The sequence below is a fragment of the Brachyhypopomus gauderio genome, chromosome 17 (genome assembly GCF_052324685.1).
Source record: "Brachyhypopomus gauderio isolate BG-103 chromosome 17, BGAUD_0.2, whole genome shotgun sequence".
Lineage (NCBI taxonomy): Eukaryota > Metazoa > Chordata > Actinopteri > Gymnotiformes > Hypopomidae > Brachyhypopomus > Brachyhypopomus gauderio.
Genome location: NC_135227.1, coordinates 15992552 through 16012093, shown reverse-complemented (window position 1 = coordinate 16012093; position 19542 = coordinate 15992552). Strand labels below are relative to the sequence as shown.

Sequence of the window (19542 nt, the reverse complement as noted above, 5' to 3'; positions counted from 1 at the left end):
AGATAAGCAAACAAAAAATTTCAATAAATGCGCAAATGACATTAGATCTTGGGGAGAAGAAGTTAGGCTATATATAATCTAGATTGCTATTCCTCTGGTAACAACGCAAATGCAAATTATGAAATTGGTGACGTAAACAAAGCGGGATGAGCAACTATTTAACCTCTAACTTCTCTGACATCTCATACTTCCTTAGAGATGTACAGCATGTTACACTAGAACTTTTATATAAAAATGTAGACAGAATAGATAAGAATGTTTATTCAGTAACTTGTCGGTAAAAAGGTTGTATATGCACCCAGCTTGTAATGCGACCGTCGTTTCACTGGGTGAAAACTAATTATTATACATTATACATTGTTATCAAATTATAACGCTAACAGATGCGTTTTGATTAGCATATTATAGGCCTACACTGCACGCTTAATGTATATAATTATTATTATCCTAATTATTATCCTAATTATTATTATTATTATTATTATTATATGAAAGAAAGCAATGTTTTAGAACAACAATATACTTGGCTAATGGTTTTCGAGTACTACTAAACGCAGCATCCTACGTGCCCTTGTTAGGGTTCCCGCAAAGCGTAATGACAAGATACCCAGCCGGCCGTCTCTTTTATCATCTTCTCTAGGGAACATTAACGGAGGATGCGCGTTTCCTTACTTTTCAAGGTTCAATGAACTATCCTTGCAAATTAACACAAAGAAATACTAAAACCCTTCACACTGGACCTAGGGCTCCGTTGTTCTTTTCTCTGGGCCTCAGTCAATATGGACAGCTTACATCTTACCGTATTCAGTGTGCAGTTAAGTTTAAAACACACTTTTCCTAAATGTTTTGAGTTATTTAAAAAGTATATATAAATATAAGTATATCCTGTCACAACGAGACACTTATAAGTATTGTAAGAAACACTCTGCGTGTTTTGTGCAAAAATAAACTTGGGGGGAAATAAATAAAAGAAAAAAAAAACTAGACTGGCCCAGTCAAACTAGACTGTTTAAGGCCAGACACTACTGAAGGGTAAGGTGATCCGTTGGGTAAAGATGCTTAAAGGGGCAGGAGCAAATCAAAGGGCGTAGAAGCGTCGCGTAAATGTCCCCATGGGTAAACAGGAAACAGCGATACACACGGCCTGCGAGTGTTTTAGGCACCCAATGAATGCACCGTCAGCCTGTTCAAACATAGCTAAGACCAGCAGAACAATGCCCCTCTACACCTGATACCAGGGTCTCAGAAAGGCAGAAACACCGAGACTGGATTACCTGAAAGTGAATAAATTTGGATGGTTTGCTTTTCATGTTTGAATGTGACCGGAATGTATAAAGCAAGCGCATTGCCACCGAGGTGCAGCGGGCCTGTCACGGGTAACGCGCGTCTTCACCAATGAGCGTCATCTCGCTCTTAAGAGTTTGAGGAGTTCGGATTATTTTTAGTTGAAAATTAAATCTCCTTATGTGTATTGACGTTATCCAATAAAAAAACATAGCAGACATTGTACAATGGAACAATATGTTAAATGGTGAACCTTGATATTTGTACAAAGGTCAGGCGTACGGTTGTATCTGCTGTGAAAATCGCCATGCAGAAACATAATTTGCATAAGCACAGCCAACAAAAATCATCAATACAAATGCCCCGTATTGTCTAAAATAAACCGTCATATCCTAAGAGATTTCCTGAACTTTAAACCACAGACGGTTTGATTTATTATTAGCTTTTTGATGTTTGTTTAATACGTTTTATTCGATTAGGTTCGACTGAGGCAAAAGCAATGAATATACTTCACATAACATACGCTATACTACTATTATACCCACCTATTAAAGTCAGGCCTACATTTATCACGTTTTAACCAAATACGCGCGTCAAAAACGCTTGCATTATTTCTCATGCTGCCTAAATTATGAACCTTTAACGTATGCTTATGAAACATCGTTATGAAAGGCTCCCATATTTTGCTTTGTCTAAAACTAATCCCACATCGAGGAAATACTGCCCATTAGACGGAATAGAAGAGGGAAGCCTTCAGCACGGGGACTGCTCATCTCAACTCTTTCAGCCAATAGACACGCAGCGCCAGATAACGGCACGATGTGATTGGATGGCGAGGATCCGCTTTAGAGGAAAGTTTGAGCGGCCGTCCCACGATTTCTGCGGATGAAATGTAAGCCTGTCCTCCCTTCCATCAGGAAACACAACGAGAAACCGCCTCCCTCCTAACTAATCGCTATCGCATCTGCCCAAGAGACGACTGATTCTCCCTCGCTTTGACTGCAGGGTAATAGAAACTGTTTAAACTGCCCTCGGAGCCGCTTTGAAGACATCACTCTGGAGTTTCTTTTATCATCGGAGTGTTACGCGCAATGGGTAAGAGTGTTTTTTCTACTCCTCAAGCCGGAAACTCCATAAACAATCCGCCAAAGATTATTGTATTAAGATGGATACTTTGATCGCACGACTTGTATAGATCCGCTGTTGCATTAAACGTGTTTTTCTCGTTCTTAGTTAGGAATTCGTACTTCGCCACTTTAGTGGTTTCACACGGTTACAATACGTGTATGTGAATGTTTGAACCGTGCGAGTATACAATTTTGCTATAATGACGGTAGTATTGTTTTTGAATAATGTTGCAGAATATTCAAACAGCGCTTCGGTAAATGGGCTTTATTATACTAGAAAATACATGGAAATTATTTAAAGATGACTGTGATATGATGCGAAAATCTTGGAGGTGGAAGGACTCGAGCACTGACACAAGAAATGAACAATTTGTGAATCCTGTGCCTTTCTCGAACATGCTATTGAGTGACACCGTGTATCAAGATTCGTGAATAAACTTTTCTCATCGAAAACATGGGACGGTTTAAACAAACGCACGTTGTTTCCCGAACGTTTTAACCAGTTGTACCTTTGTTGTGTTTTTGTGTGCGTCCTCATCACAGAACCAGCCTTTGGGGAGGTGAACCAGCTGGGTGGTGTGTTTGTGAACGGGAGACCGCTACCCAACGCTATCCGCCTCAGGATTGTAGAACTGGCCCAGCTGGGCATCCGGCCGTGCGACATCAGCAGGCAGCTCCGGGTCTCTCACGGCTGCGTGAGCAAGATCCTGGCCCGGTACAACGAGACCGGCTCTATTCTGCCCGGCGCCATCGGTGGCAGCAAGCCACGGGTTACGACCCCTACGGTGGTAAAGCACATCAGGACGTACAAACAGCGGGACCCCGGCATTTTCGCCTGGGAGATTAGGGACAGGCTCCTCGCCGACGGCGTGTGCGATAAATTTAATCTGCCTTCGGTGAGCTCGATCAGCCGGATCCTCCGCAACAAGATCGGGAATCTGTCACAGCAGAACCAATACGAGACGAGCAAACAGACTTCTCACCATCAGCCACAGCCTACACTGCCGTATAACCACTTATACTCTTATCCGACACCGATCTCTGCGACGGGGACTAAGGTGCCGACGCCCCCTGGCATGCCCACTCTTCCCGGACATATGGCCATGCACAGAATATGGCCCTCCTCGCATTCTGTCACAGATATTTTGGGCATCCGATCAATAACGGAGCAGCAAAGTAAGCACACTCTTAGCTTTTGGTCATGGAAGCAGGCTTTTACTGACAGATAATTTGGGGTGCGTGAGTGTGAGTTTGCACTGTTGTGTGTGTGTGTGTGTGTGTGTGTGTGTGTGTGTGTGTGTGTGTGTGTGTGTGTATGCTTTTCTTTGAGACTGGTTTGTATGTGTGTGTAGCTACATGTGTGAGATTTTCGATAGCCTGTAATTCGGTGTGTGGAGAGCAGATTTTAAACTTTATAGACTACAGCACGTGTGTTCTTAGGAACAGGAACACCAACACTGTTTAGATTGTAATATTGAAACATTTTATTTACCCCATAATTCATGGGTAGTAAAGAGATCGCCTGAAAATGTAAGATCATATGTAAAACTGAGAAATTAGCCGCTGTATTATTATTCTCATGGATTTGCACGGAAGTCATGGCCTACTTCTTTTCACTGCAGGCTAATTCATGTATTTTAATTTAAACAAATGGTAAGGGCTTGGAGCAATAATTTAAGGGCGGATGTTGATATACTGAGTGAGTAAGGAAGGGTCTGCCTACTAGTGGTTCGAAGGCTGTGATCTTTCAGAAAGACACGCATTATATAATAAAAACACAAGTGTCAGATTTCTTTGGGATCGTGCTACTCGATTACTTATGAGAGCTTTTACTGTGGTTAAGTCAACTTTTTAATAGTCAACCATGTTTAGCTTGTTTGGGAAGCTATTGCTACCGATATGTCACAGGTCAAACGTCCCTAAGAAAGGTGTCGTTGAAAAGAAGTGTACCAGGCCTTCGAATGCCTAGCTGCCTACTAAATACGTTTTGACGGAATTCGAACTTCGATTAATTCACGTAGAGTTTACGGAATCAAGTGATTTGTTCCTAAAATCAGGACCTTTGAAATTCACTGCCGGAATTCCGTATTACAATGTAGTGCAGAAACCCGTCTCCACGAAGGCCGAAATGTAGGCCGTTCATATTTAAAACTATCCTCAGTCACTCTAAGCGATATAACAGCATCCCGTTCGAACGTAGACATTTGCATCGAATAAAAATGTTAGCGAAGAATGTGTTCGCAAGGCAGACTTCATAAACAATTTATGCTATTCCAAATTATTTGCACATGTTTGCGGTAGGTTTTGAACGTTCTAATAAAGTGTAATGTACACTGACGCGTATAATGTTGCGAGTGCTGTATCGCAACATCGTTTTTATGAAAGTAAAATATTTGTAACGGACATTATGCGTTAATTTAGGAAGGGGGAGAGGCGCGGAGACTTCGGGTTAATCTGTCCATTTAAACACAGGTAACCTATAGTCTTGTCAAGGCCCCGCTCACAAATAGCACAAATGCAAAAAGCGGTGAACTGCAGCGAAGTAAGAGTGTGGATTTCGTGAGTAAGCAAGGACGCAATAAATAAACAAATAAATAAACAACGCCATTATACACTAACCCTCCCAAGTTACAGCCCTGGTGGCCTTATATTTCCAATTTCAAACTTTAGGAACCGTGTATAATATAATATCCATCAGGAACAAAGGGGAAACGGTTACTTAATCTAATTTGCCCCCACAGGAAGATGCTGGTAAATTCGTGGTCGTTCCACGAAAGAATCGTCTTGTATTCCATTATGCTTTAAGCGTGGTTTGATCTGAGAACCACACACATAGAGTTTTCAGGTCCTGAAGTGAATTTCAGCAATGCGTTTCACAAATGAATGGCCTGGCGTTTTTATTCCGTTTTATCAAGACTGTGTAAAGGATTAAATATAAAACAGCATTATAAATTGTTTTGTGTTTAAGGCAGAAAAAAATTAAATGCATGTATCAGATCGACGGACCTGTAATCTGAAAGACATACCAGAAGCTGTTCGGCACTTCAGAGGCCTACAGAGTGCGGAAATACTGCTGGCAGAATAGCATCGAATAAGATATTGTGCTGTAGCACTGCTGAACCCACAATTGTGCTCTCTGACTTCCATCTTCCCTGTCTCTGTTTTGCCCCCAGTTAGTGACAGTCCGTGTTTTTCCAGCGCCAAACTAGAGGAATGGAGCGCTGTTAGCAGGACTAATTTCTCGTCAGCGAGCTCTCCACTAGTCAATGGCGTGGATAAGACTCACTTAGAAGCTGACGCAAAATACTCACAGGTAAAAGAGATCATCTCCTATACAGTCAAAGAGAAATAAGAAATAACCCTGCTGAAAGGACAATGAAAGAAAGATATTGTTAGAAGCTATTCATTCGGTCAATATTCATGTAGTTATTCAAGTAAATGTTTATGGCAACTGACAACATGCGGTGTGTGTGTGTGTGTGTGTGTGTGTGTGTGTGTGTGTGTGTGTGTGTGTGTGTGTGTGTGTGTGTACACGCGATAGCATGTGAGCACTTCTCTGGCGCAGATACGTCCATTGGGACTGTCCCCATGTTAGGGTCACAGGAACTAGGGATAATGGCTTTAGGCTTACATTTCGTTTTTATTTTTGGTCTGTTGTTAATGATTAACCTATTATTATTATTATTATTATTATTATTATTATTATTATTATTATTATTATTATTATTTTTATTTGTGTTAAAGTAGTAGTAATATTACTAGTTAATTAATGCTTAGCTCGATGCTTAAAGTCGTTGTGTGCAAAGTTTCACTCTTTTCATAGATTCATGTTGCTTTGTAAATGAAATCAGGCTATCAGCTTCGCACGCGGACACGCGGCAAGGGGCTGAGCTGTCCCATTACTGCACTTCTGAAATTAAACCGAGTTAACATATACACAGATTCATAGTTGCCATGTGTTGTTTGGTTGTGATGATACAAATGGGTCAATCTAACGAGACGGTCCAAACTCATAACAAGCACACCTATATACGCACATGTATGTATTAAGTATATGCATGTACTATGTCATTAATCATTTACTTTACCACAACAACATATCGATGAAATGACCCCTAGGTCATAGGTCAAATGCATTTAAAAATCGTTTAGACAATTTAATCATGTTATACCTTTTCTGCTTTATAAAGACCACATTATTCAGAAGAATTATCTGTGCATATTGCATATCCAAAAAAGTAAATATTCAAATAGTGTAGGCCATACAATCGAAAATGTATCTAGGTTATAGAGTTCTGAAGAAGAAAGTTTAAAAGCTGTGCGTCACACCTTTAGCAAGAAGGGCACTGATTACAAAACAAGTTAGTGTGTTATATTTTAATTGTAAACTGCAATAAATGCGTAAACATCTAGATTTTTATAAAAATGCCGAAAGTTATCCTCAAGGGCCTATATTTACACAGACTAAAAACTGCAATCTTAAAATAGGTTAAAATAGAACCTTAAAATTATACACGTATTTTGAAAATGAGCTAACTGACAGTGCTAGAAAAATGATGGTCTTGACAGAACTAATTTCGTGATGTAACACATTGAAATAGGCCTGACATTGTGATACAACGTTTTGTTTGATCAGTGTGAGGAGGCCATGGTGGCGTTTTTGTCGCAAGGCTAACATATTAATGCTTTAATTAAACATTAGAAGGTAACCAAATTGTTGGCAATTGGTCATGGACATTTTCTATGATTTTGATTATTGTTTTACCTAGAAAGTATCAATTTGAACGGAATTAAAACTTAATCGCCGTCTACGAAACTAAATATTCATGTCTTAAACCACTTTAACATTTACTTCATTTGCACAAATTTAAATCCCAGAACAGGACTGAAAATAACATGGTGTTTTCTTGAGCTGATACTGACTACATCAAAAGCAGCATGTATCGTGACATATCAGTGCCAAATCTTTGCCCATATAAGTATGATTGTGTACAAGTATATTTCCACGCACGACAACGCGTCGTGGATGCACAAAAGAGGTAGAGAAAGAGAGAGAGAGAGAGAGACAGACAGACTGGATGATGTGTACTAAGGGGAGGCGATCGAATTATCCATTTCGCTTCGCTGGAACCTCACTAGCCGATTGATTAATCGTTTATTATAGGGCATAGAGGTTTATGTCTCGTGGAATACGACGAAATAAATCTTTATTACTAGTGCACAAGCATCGCCTAGACGCGCATTATAACTATTCACAGTCTGTTTCCAAGGTTCAATGTTTATTCACTGCGTATATAGCAATGTTATGAAATGTTCAAAATCGGCGCTAGCTCTGAACGCTGTTGGGTCATTCGAGAAATAAATGATCAGATAATGCGAATCAGCCTAGTTGCTTAAGAATTTAGCTGCAGACAGCAGTGTAATTCAGTTAATTATATCTGTCAGAGAACATATGAAATCATTACAAAGTAGTGCAACTATGAAATCATAAAGCAATCGAAGTAATTTAACTGATAATATGTTTGAAGTTGTATAAATTCGTAATTAATCTGAATGGGTATTAGACTCCAGTTTTCTCATGAAAGGATTCAGATGATAATTTATGAACTTGAAGTCCCAGGTGACACGCAATCCTATGATAATTCAAACAATTCTAATCTCACGAATAATTTCGCATACTCGAACAAGAGTTGGAAAAGCACCATTCTGCCCAGTGAACACAGTTCAGGTTTGACAAATATTACCATCTTCAAGTCACTCCTTCATCAACTCTCACGCGCGCACTACATTTTAAGGTTGGGTTGCTCAAAATTTACCGTTGATATGAAGTCAAGCTGAAGAGATAGTTCGTTATGTTTAATAAGATCAATGGATGGGCCAATAGCAAGTTCTTAAAACTTAGGCCTTTATCAAAAGGATTACAGTGGAATTACACAGAAAACAAAAATATAGGCACAGTATTACAACGAAATTACGGGCATTCCGAAAAAAGGGATTATGCTGTTTTATTATTAATAGTTGTGTATTTATTTTTATTCCTATCTTTCGAACTCAGTCGGTTCCTGTTTCGCTGCCAGCTGAGTTTATTACCGGAGAGAGGATACTTAAAAAAAGATTATAAAATATATACATAGTTCATTTAATAGACAGATCGTGAGAATATTTTTTAAAATTTATTGTATGACCTAAATTATACACATACACACACACACACGCACGCGCGCGCACGACATTTTCTAATTCAGCAGTGTTTATAAAAAGGGTATGAAAATAGTGAAAAGCTCGCGCCATTATTTAAGTTACTTGTTTATTGTCCTTGATGCCGGTGCGTTATGACGAGATACAATATCAAGTATCTGATAGCACGTTTTGCGTATGTGGGTTGTGTGACAGGATAATCTTTTACTTGAAGGAATAAAGTTGGACCTATCAAAGAGTCACATTTAACAAATGTACAGATAAATCCAGATGTTTAAAAAAAAGTCTTATCACAGTCATCTGTCACTGAGCGCTATGGGCAGGTGAAAAAGCAAAACCCACAGCCAGGGGGGTTGACAGTTACAATGGACAACGGACTAAAGAATATTTATCTGTGAAAAAGATTTTCAGTAGTCAGGGACCACCCAGCCTCCGAATTTCTTCCTTTTATGTTAAAGACGTTTGATAAATCCCTACAGTGTCTCTCTCTGCCAAAGTCGTACCGACATTTTCTGTTTCCTTTGTGCCTCCCTCTACAACTCTGTTAGTTTCCATGACACCTCGTATGCCTTTCATCATCCCTTCCAGAAAATTCTATTCACAGGCTAGTTTAATCATACAGCCTATACCCCCCCCCCCCCCCCCCCCCCCACTGACTCTTTCACTATGCCCTGTCTTATGAGTATTATAGTGTCTTATCTCTCACTACCTTTTGTGGTTCAGTTGACTTATCAGTTAGTTTTGCTGGCAACTCATCCCGCCTCTTTCCGCCCCCACAGACGCCGAATGGCTTGCCCACAGTGAGCAGCTATGTCACAGCTCCCAGCATCCATCAATACCATCCACCCACCCAAGTGTCGCCTTACATGGGGTACAGCGCCACCACGTCGGCCTATGTGACCGGCCCCACATGGCAGCCGCACAGTGGCAATGCTCTCTCTCCCCGCAACTGTGACTTCGCTGCCCCGATGGCCTTCAAAGGCATGGCGGCCGCTCGAGAGTTGGGCCACCCCGTCATGGCCTCCGCTCTGTGATCCGTGAGCACACGTCCCGGGGAGAGGAAGACTACGCTCTTCTTTCCAAAAGCGGATGGACTAACGCCAGCTCCTCGGTGTATTTCTGAACGAATCGTCCCGCGAGACCAGTGAGCGAGAGGGGCGAGGAGCGCGCGCGGCCACACGGCTCTGGCCGCACCGCGCAGACGGACGCCGTCACACGCGATGGCGCAGTGTCGGGCGCACAGGCCACTGAGGTCGAGAGCGCTGGACCTTTCTCAGATGCGTCTTTGCTAGTTCAAGTTCAGTGGTCCTTTCTGTGAATAATTTGTTTTTTTAATGGGTCAAATAGTACTAACTGAATAAGCATTGTGTAAAAGAAACAGCCAGTTTTCATTTAAGTGTTTCAGGATGTTATACACAGATAAAGTGCAGATGTCTTTCTTTGTTTTTATGTCATGTTTTGATAAAAAAAAAGAAAAAACATTTTTTAGAATGCCAAATTTCACTTCTCTTATAATATATTCTTGAGTTTTTGGGAGAAGTTGTTACATTTATTTATTAGACAATAAGGTACGCTGAAAGCTGTGCTATTAGCACAGAAGAATGCAAACGGAGCCAGTGTAGAACAGTGCGAACAGAATTCATCCACACTACATTAATGAGCAGTGAAGCTGAACGTCTAAATATTGCACAATGAAATTGAATGTATCTTATTAAAGGAGAGAAATGACACACCTCAATTCATGGATTCTTTTCCCTAAATCCCTTCCATCACCAAATACAATAATAATAATAATAATAACAAAAATAATGATGATAATAATAAAAAAGATTTACATAGATTTTAATACAATATTAGTAATACTAGCCATGACATTTAACTGAACCAAATGTGTGTATTTCTGTTTTTAATGAGACCAGGGTTTGTAGATAATCACTAAGCAAATTAAGTTGTCGACAAATACTTCAGATGTTGCAGGACACTGATTCTATATGAAAGCACAAGTGTGATGGCCTCACTTCTGGGTGTAGTAATATCAAAGGAGCAAAGTGTCATCCCTGCTGTCCCCGATTCGTTCCAGATATTTGGCAGATATGTTGAACTAGGCCCTTATTTTAAAACCTTAAAGGATCACGCAGATTAGCACACCAGGCTGTGAGGATTTGAACTGGACCGAAGGTTTCTGGTTTTACAACTTTAAACAAACTAAACAATGCATCTTTCTGTTTCATGTCTCTCCCTGACGTCCTTTATAAGACACCCACACACCTGCATGCTCTATTCATGTTGTGCAGTTAAAAAAAAAGAAAAAGAAAACATGAAGCGTTTATTTGATGAATCTGTTGCACAGCATCATAGTGATTGGCTTTTGTGTGTACTAATCCACTGTCGTTTTACATATAATAAATCACAGGGTTTAGAGGTCCATTTTAGCTTGAGAGTAGGGAGAATGTATACTCTAAACACAAGCACACACATTTCACTCTTCAAATCACTTGAAAACTTTCGGTTTTCGTTTCTGAGCTGCTTTGTCCAAACGCAGAGCTAATGGACAGTGGTCAGCTTTAAACCCACCTGACCTGGGCGTGGCCGATACAACACGCGGTCCTGATGAGGAATGCGGAAGCCCAGCAGACATCGTAACTCCGTGCATTTCAAGAGCACCTGAAATACAAAAGCATTATTTAAAAAAGAAACAAACATTATTATTTTAATAATTATTATTGTGTAGTTTTGTCCTACACATCATACTGCTGACTGCTTTGGTGTTACAACATATACATTCCCCACATGTTGCGGGGGGAACAGCTGACCTGGCACTAGTGCTCATTTGACTTGGAAAGCGCTCGTGTCCTGGCATGGCGGTCACGGACCGTTGCTCCGGAGTCCCAGTGCTGTTTTGACCACACATGCACCGCCGGGAGAAGTGGCACATGTAAAGCTGCATTACTGCCCGCCGCATACATTCCTGCCAGCCCATTCTATTCAAAAGAGAAGCTTTGAATGGCATTTGTGCGTGCGCACTGACACAGACGTTGACGCTACACCTGCTTGGACTCAACGTACAAGTTGTGCTCTACACAGGACCCACGTGTTTAGTATGTACAGTGTAAATTGAACACGGGGCCCATCTGTCTTTATGTGACGCCGTCTAGAATTAACGGCACTGATGTCAAAGGTGTTGGTGTTGCAGAAGGAAGCAATTCTTCATGTCATGGGTTCAGCAACTTTACGAGACTTAATTCTGGATTTCTCTCACCTACACTACCGATGCAGATGAGAGCACATGGCTGTGTGCGCAGACACAGGGGGCAGAGCAAGAGAAACCCTTAGCTTAAAGCATCCCTTCATTCTCTGTGGACTTTTTTTGGGAGGGGGGGTGCCCCCAGGAAAAAGTTGATTTCCCTGCGGAGCCATAATACTCAAAACCGGGCAAAACCGGGCAAAGCGGGCCGTGACAACCACGGCAATGTCAAAGCCACCGCTGAAAGAGAACACGGAGAAACAAGACAGCCCCGTACACACACTCACACACACATCTGCTTAGAATTAATTCCTATGGAAAGCCAAGTCAAATGTCACATGGTTATCTTTAACTGACTGCATGCAATCAGGCTTAAGACAGCAGCACGGGGCAGGGTAACACTGAACAGGGTACGCCACAGTACCGGGGAACACGGCGAAGGTGCTAGCCTGATTTAGGACGCCCACTGACCATAAGCAGACTGTTTTCTCTTGCGCATTAGAACAGCATGTTCTAAACACACACAGGTGAGCTCGAGTCACCGAGTCTGAGTGGATCCACTCGTGAAACTCGCAGTCTGGCTGTAGGAGGCCGTGCAGAAACACAGAGGCTCTGCCATTTCACACTCCTCGTCTGGTGTGCGCTGGGCAGAAAGCCCCAGCACCAGTATACGGTGTGATGAAGTCAAAGTGGGTGGAGGAAGGGGAGGGGGGTGAATAACACCAGGCATTTAGGTGAATTAGCAATTCAGATACTGTTGATGTGTCTATTGTTTCAGGGCACTGAAAGAGGAAGGCCCGTGGACAATGGGAGGAAGGTGCCATCTAGAAACTCGCCTGTAACACTGACGAGCCACGACGGAACAGAATGCGGAAAACACCTCGTCACGGCACACCGACAGCACCGCATTCCAGCAACGAGTGCAGCGCGTGACTGTCCAAGCCCGTCCATCAAACCGCAGCGGTCTCGGTGGTCAGGACCAACATGGAGAACGCCCTCAACACTCTTCACGTTTCTGCTTAATTTTTTTCCTTCTCTAACAGGGACCGGCGGCTCATTTTTTACGACAGGACTAAAAACGAAACATGGCCATTTATGAGAGGGGGGTATGACGAGGAGTAAATGCAAACTACAGGTCGCTGCCAATATATACTGCCTGTTAGGGGCTGCAGACTGATCCAGCCATCTTGTTTGGCAGTATGGCTCTCTCAGATGTGTAAACAGTGACGAACTGACAGCCAGAATAATGAAGCGGACGAACACACGTACGACTGACAGACGTGCCAGGCAGCGAGAGAGGCAGGGGATTTTTCTAAGTCCAGGCAACATACATTTTGTTAAAGGATTCCTCCTCAATACTACAATAAAAGATGCAAAGAAAGCAGCTAATAAATCACTTCACCAACAGGGCGTGAATGTCAGCGCCGCAATGCCCAGGAGCCATTGCAGCTCTCGAGGGAAGATGGTATTTTTAAAACAGGCATGAAGTCCATGCCAGCAAACTGAATTCTTACAAAAGACAGGAGACATGACATGAACTGCACTGTGTTGTGAATATACTCCTTAATACGATCCTTTAAAAAGGTCGAGTTTAGGGTTAATGACGAAAGTCTTATTTCTGAACAAAAATGTGTGTGCGCAGCTAAGTGAGAACACGGTTAAGGGTGAGAGCATTATGCAGCCGCCGTGCCTTGTTCACATATTTGTATTTCTTGGTTTTGTTATTTTAACTCGTGCTGAGTTCTGCAGCGTCGCCCGGCAGGTTCGAGGAGTTGATGGACAGCTCGTCGTGAGCTCAGGCAGCTGCGATGGCTGACAGGCATCCAAAGGGCTTCACCATGAAGACGAGGACATGAAAAAGCCAAACAGACAAAATCAGCTCGAGATTCACCCCTACAGCTCCATCATGAAACAGACATTATTTACAATCCATCGGGTTTAAAGCCAAAACATTTTAAGAGCAAATCAGCATGCTAAAGATGGCTTCATATAACACAAAAGCATTGTATGTTTTCAAAATGTTCTTTCTTTTTATTTTCATTGATATGTTGTTTATGAGTGTATTCTGACCAAATCAGTGACAGGATGTTTATGAACATTTTAAGCATTTTCCAGACACTTTTATCCAGAACGACTTAAACTTTGAAGCAAATTACAGAGGTAAGCAAATGTAGTCTTGTCCAAGGATTCGTACTGTTATAGCACAGAACATTTACTCAGATGGGATTTGAACTCCAGTCCCGTGTACTAAAGAAAATGAGGACCATCATTATAGTTGTTAAATCAAGTGCCATTTTTTTTACATCTTTGGCTTGGCCCTTTTCGCATTTACTGTTTATTAAATACCAACTGTTAAAAAATGGAATTAAAATCAGTATTTTTTAAGACTTGATTTCTAATGATCTTTAAACAATACGGTACATGTAAACATGCAATAATCACTGGTTCTAAGGCTGACTTGATCTTTATGAAATGTACAAGGCCCCGTCTTCCCTACTGCTTAACTACCTGCTACGTTGAGATAAAACTCATCTATCATTTGCAGGTAGATCATTATAATGTTGATCTAAAGGACTTCAGTAATTTTAGCACAGAAAAAGTATTTGGTGCATCAATCAAAAAAAAAATTTAATATTATTTTACAAAGAAATATTGTGACACCGATATCACTGAAGAAGCCCAATGCGAAAGGAATGAACTCGTCGACGGTTATCTATTCTCTATAAAAAACATTTATTTCTTCGTAGTAAAGCACTCAGAAATTTGCCCAGAGCTCTCTCAACGTACAAGCATGTCTAAAAGCAGTACAAATTACTTTTTGCCTCATTTACACGTCACAAGAAAAGTCAGCCGTGATGGTTTGTGAGCAGCCTCCATCAACCCCTCAACCCTGCGCTGACCCCCTGACCACGAGGTGTTCCTCCACACTCCCATCTTCACTGACTGACTTCTGGGGTTCAGCTTCTCCGACTCCTTTCCATTGGCGCAGACGTGGCTTTCCCTGTCAGAAACAGTTAAACGTGTTGTACTTGGTACGAAGAAAACTGAAACAGTTCCTGTTTTCCTGCTGGCGAGCGGCGGTCCGGGTGACTGCAGTCCGTTAGCGTGGGTGGACAGCACGGCTGCGGTTGTGCTATGGGTGAATTAGCCGTGCTGGCACGTAACCAACTACCCCTTCCCTATCTGACATCCTCACCTCTTGGGTAAGAATATATAATGAGAACTTTCCAGTAATTATCTCCCACCTGATTCAGGGAAAAAAACGGAGTGCAGTGCTGTTATTGGTAAATGACGTGTGGTTACCATGCAGAAAGAATATTGCCGTGGTGATGCACGAGGGCGGAGCCGAAGTCTGGTGCACAGTTGCCGATAAGCTGTTGCACTTTGAAATATGATGGTGGTGTGAGTGTGAAAGGTGGTGGCGTGGGTGGAGCAGGCTGAACCGTGCTGGATGGGGTCAGGCCCGGGCGGAGAGGGATGGTACACTGCTGTCATGGGGTGAATCTCATCACCAGTTGCGCTGCAGCCAGGCGGAGACGTACTCGTACACCAGCAACATGACTGCACCTCCTGCACACCAGGACACGTGACACGTGAGAACAAGCGTGCAAGAGGTCCTCTCAAATTACAGATTATAGGCTGAATTTAGATTACCTGGTCCAAGCCTCAAGATCTTGGGAATCAGACCTTTGTACAAGGCAAGATATCTACAGGAGGAGAGAATGTGTGTTAACACGTGACCTCACAAATCATGAGAATGTAGCTGTAAAGTTCATAACACAATATAACACAACTGGTTGAAATGCATTTTACAGTCATTTGTACTTTTGTAATTAACAGCTTCTGGTGCAACTACTGAACACTTGACGGTAGTTTATGGACTGTACTGGAATCTTTTACACTGTGAATGTTTTGAACGTTTTGCTGGGTGCTTGTGTATTTATACTATACATTCACTTGTAAATGCAGTGCATTTATACACAAAACATTTAGACATCACCTGGCTTTTAAAAGCAAAACCAAACAAAAAACAGGTCTGTCAAGCGGACTGAATATGCAGAGAACAATAACAGTGAACATAACTCAAGTTCTTCAGGCAGAGGACCAATCATGTTCCATATGGACAGCTACAGGCTGTTGTACTGAATTCAAGCATTGTATAAATCAGTTATATTACAAAAGATGACTAACCTAACCAATAATATCCAACCAATAGCCCCAAAATAGACAGACTTGTGTCACAATGAATGTAATTAATAAAGGCATGAAAATTGCTTAAATCTAAAATATGCATACAATTTTCACCTTCTCACCCTCACCCCCTCCCTCACTCTCTCCTTCTCCCTCTTCTTCACCCTCACCCGTCTCTAAAAGGAGCCTGTGTTGTGTACCTGCCCCTAATGCATTCAAGCTGATCTCTGGGCCTGCTGCTCTCTCTGTCCCTGCCTCGGTGCCCTGCCTCGGTGCCCTGCCTCTGCTGGCGTTAATAAGACTGCAGCCACTTCCTCCCTTCCCTGCTGTCTGATTAAACTGACCCGCTGAGTGCCGCGCGCCTCGTTAGGAGCCGCTTAACGACGTCTCCCAGAGGGACCACTAATTAGCCAGGGCTGTGTCGCGTTAGACGGCCGGACAGGATGGGGGAGGGGGAGGAGAGCCCTTCAGCACCCCCAAACACCCAGACGGATGCAGCGTCTCACACACCTACACGTGCACACGGACATAAACCCACACCCCCACACACCCTGCTCTACCTTAAAACGGGCCCCAACTCATCTAATAAGGAGCAGCTCGGCAGTCTCCGTGATGAAGTGAAAGGAGCAAAACAAGGGCCCGAAGCCTCATAAAAGCAACACTCCACTTGCCCGGTTTCCCATGAAGGCTGTCGGCCCAGAGGTATCTGCTGCAGAGGTGGGTCACATGACCTCGGACACACACCACCGCAAATACTTCACTACAACCGTCAGCTCCAACCAAACCGCCAGTCCACCTGAACACCGACAGCCACAGGTGCGTGATGCAACACGAACCGCAAGCGTAGAATAATCCGATGGGCCAAAAAAGATGAGCTTAATTAACGGCCTTACAGTTAAAACAGAAACCTAATTAAGAAAGTGTGAGAGGCACATTGTGGGACTAACGCTGAGGGCAATCAGAGAGATGCTGGTGTCTCGCAGGTCAATATTTAGCATATAAACAACTGTTGCTCTTTGTAACTGACTTGCTTGTTGCACACACCAGACAGAACCTAAGAAACTGAGAAATTCTAATAAAAAAAAAATTCACTTAAAATTCAGCACATTATGAGGTAAAAAGCCAGAAGAGACAGTAAAAGTCCTGACGGGGATGTCTCAGGAACACCATTCATTTGTTCTATTGTGTGGAAAACTCTGTGATTCTGTTCAGTTGGGTTTGTGTGTGCGTGAGAGAGAGAGAGAGAGAGAGAGAGAGAGAGAGAGAGAGAGAGAGAGAGAGAGAGAGAGAGAGAGAGAGAGAGAGAGAGAGAGAGAGAGAGAGAGAGAGAGAGAGAGAGAGAGAGAGAGAGAGAGAGACTGATGCGCACCCCTCCTCACGGTACACCACAGCCATGGTTTGGAAGCAGCTCCGATACTTTATCTCCCCAGGGACAGGTTGAGGACCCTGGATGCGACTCTTGGCCACGTCGAAGGGAATGTTCACGCAGGACGAGATGGTGCCCGACAGCAGGCCTATGGCAAACTTCCTCAGGAACTCCAGACGAGGGTCCTTTTGGAGAGGAGTGGGAAGCGGAGACGTTGGGAAGAGGATGAGAGTGATGAATAATGAAGAAAGCAGGCTGCGGGATAACGAGCGCCTTTATGACTCAAGGCACAAACTATTCGTTTCAGCATCGAAACGGGAACACTGGGAACGGAGAAGTTTAGAATGGCTCGGTGTTTGTAAACAAGGACATTTTGTTTTAGAAATCCGAGCATTGTTCTAATGTTTATGTACAAAAGCAGGGATTGTGAGCCAGCATTCAAAGACATTAAGCCCAAACCAGGCGTACAGAACGCAAAACAGCTGCCCGCTGGATAACGCGACGGTGTCACTCTATAGTTCTGAATTCGACTTAATCATCTTGTTTGAAAATACGGGCCAGTAAATATGGAGTCAATGAAGAGCAGAGGAGGGGCTCGGTGACTGGTGGTCCTCATCACCGCGGAGACTAAAGCGAGTGAGCAGGAGAGCAGGAAACGGAGAGAGTGAGAGAGGAAGAAAGGGGAGGGGGGGGAGGGGCATCGAGGATATGATTGCAAAGCTGGCATGAAAGCTCAGATCATTTTATGGTAGCGGGGGGCAGATTAGAGTTTCCTGAGAGCGGTGCAGCGCTCCCATTGGCTGAGGTAGGTCACGTGGCACAGGGCGAGCGCTGGGGAGAGGATTTATAAACAGGGTTCATGCAGGCAGACTGGAGAGGCATATGGGGACAATTTGGGTAATTGGGCTATGACTCGGCACCAGGGTATTACAGTACCGAATGAAGCCCAGGCCCACGCAGCTCTGACAGCTAATTGGCCAGGATATTTTTACAAATGACAGCGGCCTCGCCGGGTCCGGCCGGCCCCCGCTGAAGCGGCGAACACCCTGTGCGCCGGGGCTTGGGTCAGCGACCAGCTCGAGCCGAACAGAGCCAGGGAAGAGTGGGGGCTCCCAGCTGGCGGGGCCCCGTACCCTCGGGTCCAGGCAGCATGAGTGGCATGACGAACACCCCCCCCCCCACAGCCGGTACCCGTGACCATGACCGGGGGAGGGGAATAGGGCTACTGCGCAAGCAGCGTGCCCTAACCAGCCGTATGACCACGGCTGCCGTGCTCTCATCCGGATACTAACCACAGGACGAGATGAATCACTCATTAATCCCGAACTGGCTACATCTCCATGTGACGACTTCAGCCCAACTGCAAATCATAGGGGTGGGAGGGCAAGGGGGGGGGGGTGTTATCCAACTCTCCAGTTGAAACCTGAAGGGTCTTAACAGGCTCTCCCCTTCATCATAGCATGCTACAGTCATGTCTGTTTGGACCCCTGCCCTAATGGACAATAAATTCAGTAATCGGCCAGTACAGTCCCAAATTGGGGGGGGGGGGGTCTTCTCCTCAGAGACTCTGCCTGCCTTAGTGCCTTAGCTTAGGCAGGGAGGTAGGAGACCCTCAGCAGGCCTGAGTCTCTAACTCCCTCCCAGCTAAATAATTCTACTGGCTGCTTCCAATTAGTTCACTGGAGTTAATCTAATGTCCCAGTTTGTACATGTGGAGCAGGCGTGTGGTACTGTTTCCATTACACAAAATTAACTTGTGTTTGGAAGTGGAGCCCTGCCGGATGTGTAACATGAACCCTGGAGGATGTGTGGAAGAGCAAACAGAGGAGGTATTAGAAGGCTGATCTTAGCAACTCCTTTTCTCCACTTCTCTCTCTCTCTTCTCTCCCTCCATCTCTCCTCTCTCTTCCTCCCCTCTTACCGCTCCACTCCTCCTTGCACACAACCACATAGCTATTTCAATACCACAATTTTGACGTATATGTGTGTGTGTGTGTGTGTGTGTATATATACACAGAATAGTGGATCGATAATTCTACTTATGTAAAGTTTTGTAATCAGAGGCACTAGCAAAATACAGAGATCCATGAGATTAGTCAAGGACTAAAATTGACAAAGACATATCAAACACA

General features: G+C 43.4%; 2 protein-coding genes across 5 annotated transcripts in view; one reads left to right on the top strand and one right to left on the bottom strand.

The window, feature by feature from the left end:
- The first annotated feature begins 2152 nt into the window (after positions 1-2152).
- On the top strand, positions 2153-10339 carry pax9 (paired box 9). The gene is made up of 4 exons (XM_076978405.1): positions 2153-2379; positions 2955-3587; positions 5585-5724; positions 9389-10339. The coding sequence occupies exons 1-4, from the start codon at positions 2376-2378 to the stop codon at positions 9641-9643; spliced, it is 1032 nt and encodes a 343-aa protein (XP_076834520.1). The 5' UTR covers positions 2153-2375; the 3' UTR covers positions 9644-10339.
- A 3517-nt stretch (positions 10340-13856) lies between these two features.
- Positions 13857-19542, bottom strand: part of slc25a21 (solute carrier family 25 member 21) — a 79643-nt gene continuing 73957 nt past the window's right edge. For 2 of the 4 annotated variants that reach the window (XM_076978407.1, XM_076978406.1), the window contains exons 9-11: positions 17414-17595; positions 15508-15560; positions 13858-15423 (exon numbers count right to left, since the gene is read on the bottom strand). In XM_076978407.1, the coding sequence (XP_076834522.1) occupies positions 15362-15423; positions 15508-15560; positions 17414-17595 (297 nt within the window). In that variant the 3' untranslated portion in view covers positions 13858-15361. Of the gene's footprint in view, positions 15424-15507; positions 15561-17413; positions 17596-19542 lie in introns of all 4 variants that reach the window. The other 2 variants (XR_013121862.1, XR_013121861.1) reach the window with 2 other exon arrangements.